The sequence below is a fragment of the Rattus rattus genome, chromosome 2, assembly GCF_011064425.1.
Source record: "Rattus rattus isolate New Zealand chromosome 2, Rrattus_CSIRO_v1, whole genome shotgun sequence".
NCBI lineage: Eukaryota > Metazoa > Chordata > Mammalia > Rodentia > Muridae > Rattus > Rattus rattus.
Window position 1 is genome coordinate 216,538,191 of NC_046155.1, and position 12,354 is coordinate 216,550,544.

General features: G+C 41.6%; 1 protein-coding gene across 1 annotated transcript in view; it reads right to left on the reverse strand.

The window, feature by feature from the left end:
* Map3k5 (mitogen-activated protein kinase kinase kinase 5) overlaps window positions 1-12,354 on the reverse strand; it is a 201,429-nt gene that overhangs the window by 89,037 nt on the left and 100,038 nt on the right. Inside the window, exon 8 of the mRNA XM_032894935.1 lies at window positions 9,678-9,790. Coding sequence (XP_032750826.1) covers window positions 9,678-9,790 — 113 coding nt within the window. The remainder of the gene's footprint in view (window positions 1-9,677; window positions 9,791-12,354) is intronic.

Here is a 12,354-nt window from a genome sequence, read left to right on the forward strand (position 1 = left end):
TAGGGGAGGAACGGGAAGCAGAGAGTTACAAGGGAGAGCCTGACTTTACACCTAGACGTGCAATTAAGTTTTCATTGCCCTTAACCATCAAAATAGCCGTCTTCTAGCAGCCTTCGGATCAAGAACTCCCCACTCCTCCAGCGCCATGTCTGTGTTCATGCCCCCTGCCCTGACAATAACGGGCTGAACCTCAGAAAGTGTAAGTCAGCTCCAATTAAATGCCGTGCGTTCCAAGAGTTGCCTTGGTCACGGCCTCTCTTCACAGCAATGGAAACCCTGAGACAGACACATTGTCTCACTAAACAAAATGCACACACAAGGTAAAAACTCTCTCTTAAAAACGTGTATTCGTTTTTATGTGTATGAGTGGTTTTGGCCACATGAATGCATGAGCATGCCCGATGCCTTGGGCAGTCATGTTTTTGTGTTTGTAAGTAACGTACAGGGTGTGTCTGTATGTGCAATGTGCACATATATTTACGTAATTATGTGTTAGCGGAGTTGTGGACCTATACAGCCAGACTCTAGGTAGACATTAGTGTGCCCCATTTTGCCCTTTGTTATGCTGTGCAGGATTTGCAGCTCTCAGCTCTATCTCCAGCCATTACTGTTCCTGTCTCACAAGGCATGATAATATAACTGTATTCTCCAACTGCTTTATTATATGGCTTGCATTATTTTGTATAATGTATTGATTTGCTTAAAATAGGTCCTTGTAAAACTGCTTATACTACTAAAATCCACTATGTTAAGAATTATTTGAGACCTAGCTGCACACGCCTGTACTCCTGGCTCCTGCAGAGGTGGCCGAGATAGCAAAGGCTGAAGGTTTGCCTGGGCTACAGAGTGATTTCAAGACCAGTCTGGGCAACATGATGAGACTGTCAGAGAGTACGTGGATAAAGGGAGTAGGCTGAGGGTAGCTCAGTGGGGAGCACGCATGTAGCACATGTGTAGCACGTGTGTAGTGTGTGTGTAGCACGTGTGTAGTGTGGCTCTGAGTTTAGTTCCCAGTTATCACTAAAAAAAAAAAAGTCTTAAAATTTAAAAATTGGGCTTTTGGCGGCGGCAGCCATCTTCCAGTAACTCGCCAAAATGATGAACACAAAAGGAAAAAGGAGAGGTACTTGGTCTATGTTCTCTAGACCTTTTAGGAAACATGGAGTTGTTCCTTTGGCCACATACATGGGAATCTACAAGAAGGGTGATGTTGTAGACATCAAGGGAATGGTCAGTGTTCAGAAAGGAATGCCCCATAAGTGTTACCACGGCAAAACCGGAAGAGCCTACAATGTCACCCAGCATGCTGTGGGCATCATCGTAAACAAGCAAGTTAAGGGCAAGATTCTGGCCAAGAGGATCAATGTGTGGATTGAGCACATTAAGCACTCAAAGAGCAGAAACGGCTTCCTGAAGCGGGTGAAGGAGAACGATCAGAAGAAAAAGGAAGCTAAAGAGAAGGGCACCTGGGTTCGGCTGAAGCACCAGCCTGCACCACCCAGAGAAGCCCACTTTGTGAGGAGTAACGGGAAGGAGCCTGAGCTGCTGGAGCCCATGCCATACGGATTCATGGCCTAATGGACAAAGGGAAATAAAGGACCCGGACTGCAAAGTGAAAAAAAAATTTAAAAATTGGGCAAAAAGGTAGGACGTGGCACTGTAACAGGAATAAGGCAGGGCGTAAGGCTGCTCGGGAAAAATATAATTACTACTTATTAACCTATAAGTATTAGTCTAGTTAACATACAAATAATTTGCTAACAGAACATATAATCCCTAAGATTTGTGGCCTGTTGGGACATAAACCAGCTTCGAAATAAATCAAGTGTAGATACCTTAGCCTAATACTTCTTATTAAATCTTTACTGCTGCTTAAATGGTCTTTAACTCAGACATATAATCTTATTGAAGGCGTCCACATTAAAATGATTTATATCTATGTCTACTTCATATTTTCTGAGAGTCATAATTTTATGCTTTTGAACATTATAACTCAAAAACAGTAACCTTTACCTTTCGAAAGTTACTTTTTATTATATAACGTATTTAAGCCATAAATACTTCTGGGGGAAAAAAATGAACATTTGGGCGTTCTCCACATTTTGAGGATAAATTAAAAGGAGAACAGCTTTGCCATCAGAAATTTTCACACGTTGGAAACAGTTGCACCTGCCTATGCAAACACATCACAGATCCTCCATGGATGTACAAAAAAAAAAAAAAATGTTTACAAAGTGGGCGGGAAAAACAAGATGCTAAAAATGTGTCTGCCAGCCTCAGCTGAAATTAGGTGAGAGTGAACCACTTTTCATGACGTCACACTTGTATAAAACAGTGACGCCCAGCGCAATATAACAGAAGAGTCCTGCTGCTTAGATGGGAAGCTACAACAGTCACAATAAAATCTCAGCACATTTTATACACAGAAGGTCACTCTAGGGTGGTCATATTTGGCTTTAACCATGGCAGAAAAATCTGTCAAATGATCATGACACCAGCCTTTTGACATTCGGGCAAAAATGTTTTTTAAAATTAATTTTACACTTAATTACGTGTGTGTGTGTGTTGATGTATGTGTATGTGTGTGTGCATGTGTATGTATATATGCATGCATATGTGTACATATGTATATGTGTGTATGTGTGCTCGTGTGTGTGTCCACCAACCACCACAGTCAAGCTCATATCATGGTTATGCCTGCAGAGGTCAGTGGACGACATGAAGGACTTGGCTGTTTAATTCAACCATGCGATTTCTGAAGATCAGATTCAGGTCGTAAGGCTTTGTGGCAAGTACTCTCACCCACTGCCATCTTACCAGGCTCAAAATGTATTATTATCTTTAACAAGAAATAGTATTTTAGCACATGGGTATGTCGTAAATTATTTACCCAAACACAGATGGGTGGCCATGTCTTATTACGTTCTTGTATACCTAGCTTTGCCCACTCACTCTGAATCACGAAGTTGTGAGTGCTGAATTGTTTAGGGACAAGAGATTTACCCCTGTGCTGACATGCTGTGAGTCAAGGCTAACACATGGCGCTGTTGTTCTTCCCCGTGACGATTGTGAGAATTGTCGTGTCCATTCAGCATTTCCAATCTCATTTTGTTTTGTTCTACTGAGACAAGATCTTATTATGTACCCTAGACTGGCCTCAAATTCCTAATCCTCTTGCCTTTACTGGTGCTGGGGCCATAGTACATGGATTAGAACACCGCCCCAACCACCTTTTAAAGCCCTCGTGATTATCCATCTTGTTTGTTTTGCAAGTAAACTTTTACGTCCTTCAAATTATGATGAATAAAACCTTTTTTATATGAAACTATAAAACTTTTAATATTGGAGCTAAAAATATGATTCTAATGTATGTGTGTTTGCTCAGGTACATGTGTGTGCAGGCACATGCTGTGTAAGTGTGTATGGAGGCCAGAGGAGAACAACCTGAGGTGTTCTTACTGGGTGAGGGGAATCTTTAACTCAGCCATGCTGGTTGGGCAATAAGTCCAGGAGATCCATTTGCCTTTGACTTCTCAGTGGGAAGATTACAAGAACACCCCACCATTTCAGCTTGGATTTTCTTTGTTGTTTTGTTTTGTTTTATTTATATATTTATTTGTTTGTTGGTTGGTTGGTTTTTTTTGAGACAAGATTTCTTTTTCTGTGTAGCACTGGCTGTTCTGGAACTCCCTCTGTAGACCAGGCTGGTCTCAAACTCAGAGATCCACCTACCCCTTCTTACCAAGTGCTGGAATTAAAGCTGTGTGCCACACCTGCCCAGCTTATTTTGACTTTTTTTTTTTGATGTTTCACGTAGCTTCTGAGATTTGAACTCAGGTCCTCATGCTTGCAGGCCAGCACTTTACCGGCTGAGCATCTCCCAGTTCCACCAATGTTTTTATATTTGTGAGGCTTTTCTTTTTCGTATACATTTATATATTATGGAACTAAAGACTTTAGTATATAAGACTGTACCCGTATTTAGGACATTTCCACAGAAGTTCTCTTTAGAAGTATATGTTATGCTGGGTTCCAGGCTACAACATTTTATTTCCTAAGTGCTGGGATCATGTGCGCCCCCCTGAAACATCTTCAAAGGTACTTAGGCATAATTTCTGATGTAATGACACAAATTATAATTTACCAAGTCCTTACCAATACATTTTTTTCTGTGTAAGTTTGTTTGTTTGTTTGTTTTTGGCTAAAGTTGTAAGCAATGAATGTTGTGTCCTCGTTATTTCAAATATTTTCCCTGCCATTTCTTTCATCGAATTGTCTGCTTATGTGGTTTGGATTTCAGCACACAACTCTCACTGGAACTGGCTGACTTGTAATCTCTGAGTTTTCAATAGTATAGTTTTTTTTTTAATCACAGCATTTTCAGCTGGTGGCTGCTACTAAATTCAAGGCTACTCTAACAGACAAAGGGAGACACGGAGCTCTGACCCAACACTCATTAGTTGCCTAGCACTGGGCATATTAAAACTGCTGACTCTTTCAGCACACAACACAATGAGCGAGGGACTACTTCCTTTTGCAACGAGAACAGAGAGATCTGGTAGCTCCCTGAAAGGCAGAGATTAGAGTCTTTCATTTTGGCTTTCTATTGGGAAGTTTCAAATATACACAATTATAAAATATTCTATAATAAGGGGGTGGGGAGCCAATGCTCAGTGGTAGAACACTGACTTAGCAAACACTATGTCCAACATATACAAAAACAAAACACACATGTGTGTATGTACAATGCACATACATATGTACTACAGTGAATGACCCGTTTCGTGGCAAATGTTAACATGTTATTGTTCCAGCTCCTTGATTATTTTTGCTGAACCATTTCAAACTAAGTCACAGTTATAATATTTCATGTTTATAGATTTTCCAGGAATCTTTAAAATTCCCCTATAAATACGTAATTCCCCATTAAAACCGTAATTCCCTAATGTTATATATTAGCTTGTCCTAACTAAATGTTACCTAAATGTCCCCCTTAGTTCTTTCTTTTTCATAACCAAGGTCATTTCATTTGGTATCTGTCACTCCGAATGCCTTCCAATCTATCTAACCAGCCATGCTTTTTTTCCTATGATACAGATGCCCTCCTCTTCTCCCCCAACTGAAGCAGGGGTGCCCTCTTATAAAATGTCCTTGTACTCTGGGTCTGGAATTTCCTAGTAGCCCCTAACTTATTTCACTAGATCTCTTGATTCCTACTAAATGGATATTGGACTTTAAATTTACAGTTAAACATTTCTGGTGAGACTATTTCATGAGAGGCTCCATTTGCCTCTTGGAATGGAAGAAAAAGGTAACAAGGTAACCACTTAAGACAGCGACGTGAGTTTAGAATTAGGGTCCTCATGAAATGGTTTTGGCTCTCACTGAAAATCCTCACCACGGTAACCAGGATCATGACATCCCCATCATCATCATCATCAGCTTGATGAATCGGGAGTCTCTAGGAAACCGTGTCCTCCTTGGGAGTAATAGCGCATGTAGCAATCTCCAAGTGGACAAGTGCATCGGGACAGGTAGACCAGAACGCCCTCTTTAACAGGAAGGGAAAGAATTTGACCTTTCCATCCCCAGCTCTGATTTTCTGAGACAGTGGCCACCTTCATGAGGGACAAAGGGTGTTCCTTGTGGTTGGTGATGAATTGTTTCTGTCTTAATATTTGTTCTTATCTTTATGGACACATGGATTGTTATAGTCAGTGATAATTATTTTAATTCATCATTTTTTACTGTTTTGAGGTTTTGTTTTTTTCTGGGTTTTTTTTTGGGGGGGAACTAGAAGATCAGCCTGTCACTGATCTTCTAATCGTCCTGCTTCCATTCCAGCATTCCTGGGTTCTGAGATTACAGGTGTGGCCACCAGGCCACTTATATGGTGCTGGGGATTGAACTCAGGGCTTCCTGAATGCCAGACAAGCACTCTACCAACATGAGCTACAGTCCTGGCTCCACTGATAATTTTAATGCTCAGGAAAAATGAGATTAAAATAGTAACTCATCTCATTTCCAGTCACAAGGTTCTTTTTCCTACACCATCATTATTGGTGTGGATGCAAACAGTAATTCTGACTCTTCACGAAATGCACCACAGAGTTTAAAAAATTCCCACAGAGGATGTGCGAAGCTACTTTTTTTTATTTCGTTAATGTTAAAAATATTAATTTTCAAGACCATGAAGCTAAAAACCGAGAATTTAAGATGTGATTCCGAGTTTTAAATGCTAGCTCTAAGTACTTGAACCCTCAATTTTTATCCAAAAAATGAAGACCTATGAAGCAATTAGGATAGCCTTAAACAAACCCGTGACTGTAATTAAGAGCTTGCGATGGTTTGGACTGGCGTGGATGTCGGTCTCCAAGGTTTGTGTACTAAAAGCTCGAGGCTCAGGATAGTGGTATCAGGCAGTATCAGAATCTTTAATAAGCAGAGCCTTATGGGAGGGTGGTTAGCTCATGGGAACTACTATCCTCAGTGTCCTCAGAAGGGATCTAGGTGGTTCCTGTGGGACCTTCTTTAGCTCCTATGAGAGTGAGTTGTTACACAAGAAAGAGCAAGTCCAGTCATCAAATCATACCCACAATTCCTGCATCACCACATAGCTGTTCCCTCTTGACATCCCCCACAATGGGATGCAGCTAAGAGACCCTCAGTGACTAAACCAGTGGGGCTCCTAGACCTTGGACTTTCAGCCTGCAAGCCTGTGGTCTAGGTAAACTATTCATCCTCTTGGTATAGCAGCAGAAAATGGACCCATTTTGACCACAGATCACGACGCTTAGGAATTTTTTTTTTTTTACACTAGAGATTTGCAAGCTTCAGATTTCTTGATTTTCTTGTTAGACTTTAAGTTTTAATTTTTCCCTTCATACAAAAAGCAAGCTAAGAAGGTTATCATAAAAATAAAAGTGATTACTATGGGGGTTGGGGATTTAGCTCAGTGGTAGAGCGCTTGCCTAGCAAGGGCAAGGCCCTGGGTTCGGTCCCCAGCTCTGGAAAAAAAAAAAAAAAGTGATTACTATGACAGTTTAGTAATTCAGACTAATTTGTGTTCTCAGATGCCGACACAATCAATGGAAGAAATTATAAATTTGAAAATTTGATTAGAGGATTAAATGAAATAAATACATTTAAATAAATCAAACATACCACTAGTCTTCCTTTTCCTTATATAATATTTAATATTGTTATATTAGCTTATTAATTTATTTGCCTAAACCATTTTTCTTGAAAAGGCACATAAATCTAAATTTTCTATGTAAAAATTAGTCTTAGGTCAACTCAGTTTGATTGGCATAATTTATGACTAAATACGATATTACCTAGAAGGCTAACCATCATCTCATGCTTGTACGGAAATTATGGTACGCATGATAGCATTGCATAAGCCCAAAGCTTAGTTCTTAGAGCAGCTATTCAGTCATAGTGTAAGTCTTCCTATACGGCAAAACTTGCAAATTTAAATGATTTAACCTCGTGTGTGTGCACATGCATGTGCAGGGGGTAGGTCTGTGTGCACAAATGCAGGTGGAGGACCGTGGGAGAGCCCCACTGGGGTTCTTCAGCTGCCCCCCTCCCCAGCACAGAGGCCTCCAAGTGGCCCATCACAACCAGTTTTGTTATGTGAACGGAGGAGGACGGGCCAAAGTCACATTTCCCTAGTTGCATGGCGTGCACTTTTACCGAGTTACATCCCCAACCAATTTTCAAAGATTTTAAAGCCAACGTGGTTTCTGAATGTTTGCTCAGCATGCGTTGTGAGTTCTTCTTGGGATAGAATATAGGGTTTACTTGGTGAAGTTACATTACAGTTCTCCCAACCTCAACGTGCTGACTGGTCTCATCTACCCACTACTTAAAAACGGGACCGAGAATAATTACATTTCCCAAACCACTGCTACTGCTCAACCTGCAGACGCAAATTGGCATCAGATCCCATGAGGGCTAAGAGGCTCCGATAAAACTTCATTTTTGTGTTCCAGGGCACAGCGACAAAAACGTTCAGACTACCGATATGGGGGAAGTTTGTGCTATGATAGAGCTTTTAAATTAAGGCGGACTATCTTAGCATCATTCTAAAAGGCCCAAGTTGATGTTTATTTCTATTTTCTGATTTTTAGTTATCAACCAAATACTTATTCTACTTGATTTTAGACAAAAGGTGGAAAAAGTGATCCAATTAACTAACACATGACATCAGCTAGAGCATGGTGCATTAATACAGAACAATGCTTATTAGATTCATATCACTCCTTCAGCCTGGGACTCTATTTACCCTCAGAAACGTCTTAGGACAGTGCATGACAGAAACCTTGAAAGTCCTTCCCAGATGACTTAAATAAAAAAACAAAACAAAACAAAACAAAACAAAACAAAAAACAACATAGGATTTACTTTCCTTAGAGACACCTAAACCATTTTCAACTTCAAAATAGTAAGACAAAATATTTTATAATGAATAATTTAATTAGTGTTTTTTTTAATCTTGCAAAAAAAATAAGGCCACAGACTTTTGTGGCTGTGGTAATAATTTCTCAAAGAGCTGGGAAGGTCTCTAAGGAGGGGTCCAGCCATTCACCAGGACAAAATCTGGGTTACCACAGAAGACAGGCCAGGATCTAGAAACGAACAATAAAAATGCTATCGAAGTCCCGAGATCACTGAAAACTTGATTCACAAAGATGTGAATCCTGATTTCATTAAACTCCAGAAGACCAGCAAGAGAGAAGGGCACATTGTAGCAAGGTTAACCCTTCGGAAACAGCGTCTGAGGGAACAGGTTACCACCAAGAGTGTTACCTACGTTACTGCTCTTCTGGGGGCTTTGCAGGCTGCACCTGCCACCAAGAAATCACAGGGGCAGCTGTGTTCGAGGCAAAAACAAAACAAAACAAAACAAACAAACAAACAAAAACAACAAAGAAATAAACGACAAAGAAAACAAAAGCCAAAAGAAACCTGAAGTGAGCCAGTTGGCTAGCCAGCCTGTTGTCCATCTGTCCTTCCGTCCCCTTTCTCCCTCCTTCCTGCCTCCCTTCACTTCCCTTCCTTCCATTTTAGATTTGTTCTTGTCGTGAGACCATCTCATGTAGCCCAGGCTATCCTGGACCCCGCTATGTATCTGAGGATGATCTTAAACTCTTGGTACTCTTGTCTCTACCGCCGAGTGCTGGGCTTACAGGTTTGCATCACCACGACCCAGCTGTCTCCTGCCCCCGAGCTGGGGACGGGGACCGAACCCAGGGCCTTGCGCTTCCTAGGCATGCGCTCTACCACTGAGCTAAATCCCCAACCCCTTCCTGTCTCTTTGATGTTTTTTTTTTTTTCTTTTCCTCTGAAAACACCAGGAACTCACAGTCTTAAACGCACCTGACATTCCCCAAAGTTAACCACTTGGGGACTGGGGTCTGAACGAAGAAGCTGCAGGCCAGTCTGAGTTGTAACAGTATGAACCGAGAACTTAAGAGAACGTCACCGTGTGAATCATATCCCAGGACTAGAACTCTGTACCCCAGTATGAAATTCTGACCCGGGGGACCCAGTAACACCCCTCCAGACACAAATTTAGATGAGATATAAAAACAAAAGCAAGGATCATCTCCTTCGACCACCTCTGGGTCCAGTGCCTTGGTGTTCTTTAAAAAATATCAGGCTGCAATTACCAACTTTCCGAAGCTCAAAAGAAGATTCAAACTGGTGCCCAGCCGCCAGCAAGAGGACTGCGTAATTAATTCCCGACTGTAGTGTTGGCTCAGACTCAAACGCCTTTTTGAACCTGAAAAAAAAAAAAAAAAAAACGTTTACTTTCTCAATCATGAAACCCTGGATGTGCAGTAAGTTCTGTTGGCATAACTTCGGTGCTCAAGTAAAAACTATTCCATTGGCTTCCACCCCAGAATCTAGTGTGCTATTAGGATTTAATGCTTAAGTAACTGCTTACCCATGACTCCTCATGTCCTCTGGCTCCGATACCTAACCCATCCCCTACCTACTGACCCCATCTTTTCTAAAGATTTCTTGTTTTTCTTTTTTCTTTTTCTTTTTTCTTTTTTTCGGAGCTGGGGACCGAACCCAGGGCCTAGCACTTGCTAGGCAAGCGCTCTACCACTGAGCTAAATCCCCAACCCCGATTTCTTGTTTTCCAACAACTAGCAGGAACATGGATGTGTGTGACGGACATCTTAGCAGTGAAAACACATAGCATTTTCATTTTGTTTTGTCCTGGGACACACGAAGCTTTCGCTGAGCAGTATCACCCTGGCAGTGCCCTGAAAGGATGGGGACATCCAGTAAGTGGTAGGAACAATGACAAAGGCCAAGGTGGGGCTGCTGCACCCGAGTTTTGGCTGGAAGGGTGCAAAGCTGTTTTCTGAACATGGGCCAGCCTGCGCTCCAAGCTTGAAAAGCACACTCAGAAGGACCAGTGTTTGGATCCCTGCTACCGTTTTTAAGGTAACACACACTAGGGGCTGATTGAGGGGTTCCACCCATGCGCTATTAAGCAGGCAATGAGGTCGAGAATTATTTCATTTGGACACATGAAGAAGGAAAGGAAAAATATAAACATTCTAGTCCCCAACAGAATGTGCTTGAGGTGAGCACATGAGGAAAGGGACTTTCTATTCAGAAATAAAATCAGAACAAAGGGAACATAGACTAAATTCTAATAAATGACCATTTCAGGACACATTAAAATAAGATTACATAAGGAAAAATATCATAAGAGCTATTTTATTTAAACCGTAGCTAGAACATAAGAAGAGCAAAACTGTGGTAGAGGGCAGATTATTGTATTTATATCCTTGGCTTTCAAATGTACTTGCCATTTCTCATAATTTAAAATAAGTTAGACATTGAGCAAAAACACATCTCTCTGCGTGTTAGATAAATATTTTCAGATTATTAAAGGAAATCCCAGCTATACAAAAGATCCGTACCTCTTTTAGAAATACAGATGTTTCCGTTCTAAATGGAAAACCAGGGTCATATCAAGATAACGTCATAACTTACAAGTCCCTGAGTATGTCTTAAAGGTCTTTGTTCATAGACAAGGAGACGCTTCCAATAGGAAACTTGCTTTCTCCCAGTAACATGAAGCTACACAATACTGTTCAACAGGAACCAATGAGCATGGAGTATCCCACCCATGATGGACTGTGACCTTCTGAACCGTGGGCCCCAACAAGCCCTTCTTCTCCTAAGTTGTTTCTGCCGGGTACCTTCTTCCACAGCAACAAGGAACGTTACCAGCACAAGAGGGAAACGAGTATAAACTGCACTTTATATAAGCCTGGAGACTGATGGAAAGCATCACGGACCTCAAACTCTAGAGAAGAGACTCCAAAAGACAAATACTGTTTGTTTTCTCTTCTACGCAGAAGTTAGCATTTAAGCACTTGGTAGGCGTGCCTCAATGCATAAAACCACAGAGGACAAGAGGAAGATGCTAGTGGGCAAAGGAAAAAAGACTATACAGTTATGGAGAGACAGGTGGGGGATACTGGAGCGGGCGCACTAAACAGGGAGAGAGGGGAGAATAGAAAGGTAAGCTAAGAAAGGAGCAACTCATGCTAAGGGTCATTTGAGGGGGTCATATGGAAACTTAATACTCAGAAGCTTCTTAAAATATAGACATATATGAAAGTAACTTAAATGCAGTCACCCATTAACAGGGAAGCCTTGACCACACACCTTTTGTCAAAAAAAACCTCCAGTGGGTTGCATCTAGTTGTTGCAAAGGGCCAACGAGGAAACCCCAAAACTTCTCAGGCGAATGCCAAGGCTGTTGGTTGCTCTCCACAAATGGATGGCAAGGCCCCATTGCTGAAGACAGCATTTATCTCTCTCACTAATCACAGAGAAGCCAAGCCGGTGCCTACCAAGAGCTTTCTCCCCTACTGACTAATGTTCATGGTACTGGAAGGTACTCCACATGTTACCAGAGGGGAGAGGTAAACGCTACCCCAGCTACAAACTCTGCCATCTACAGCAGATACCTGCCTGCATGATAGGCTAGTACAATACTAGCTCAAATGTTGTGGGAGTAACCAACCACCTTCTTATTGAGTTTAAAACTATTCCATTAGACAGAACCCATGCCTGAAACTGCTCAGGTAACCAACAACCTGAGACTAGAAGGCTATGGGCCTAGGAGAAAAACCAAATTCAAATACTATTGTTCCGCTAAGGGGACAGCAATACAATAACGCCTGATGACATTCTGCTAACGCAGAGACGCAGAACTGGACAATGTGCAGAGACTGAGGGGTTTTGGAATACTCAGTCCTAAATGGGATGCCTTCCAAACCCTCCCCTTCAGGGCTCAGGGAGCTATGGGGA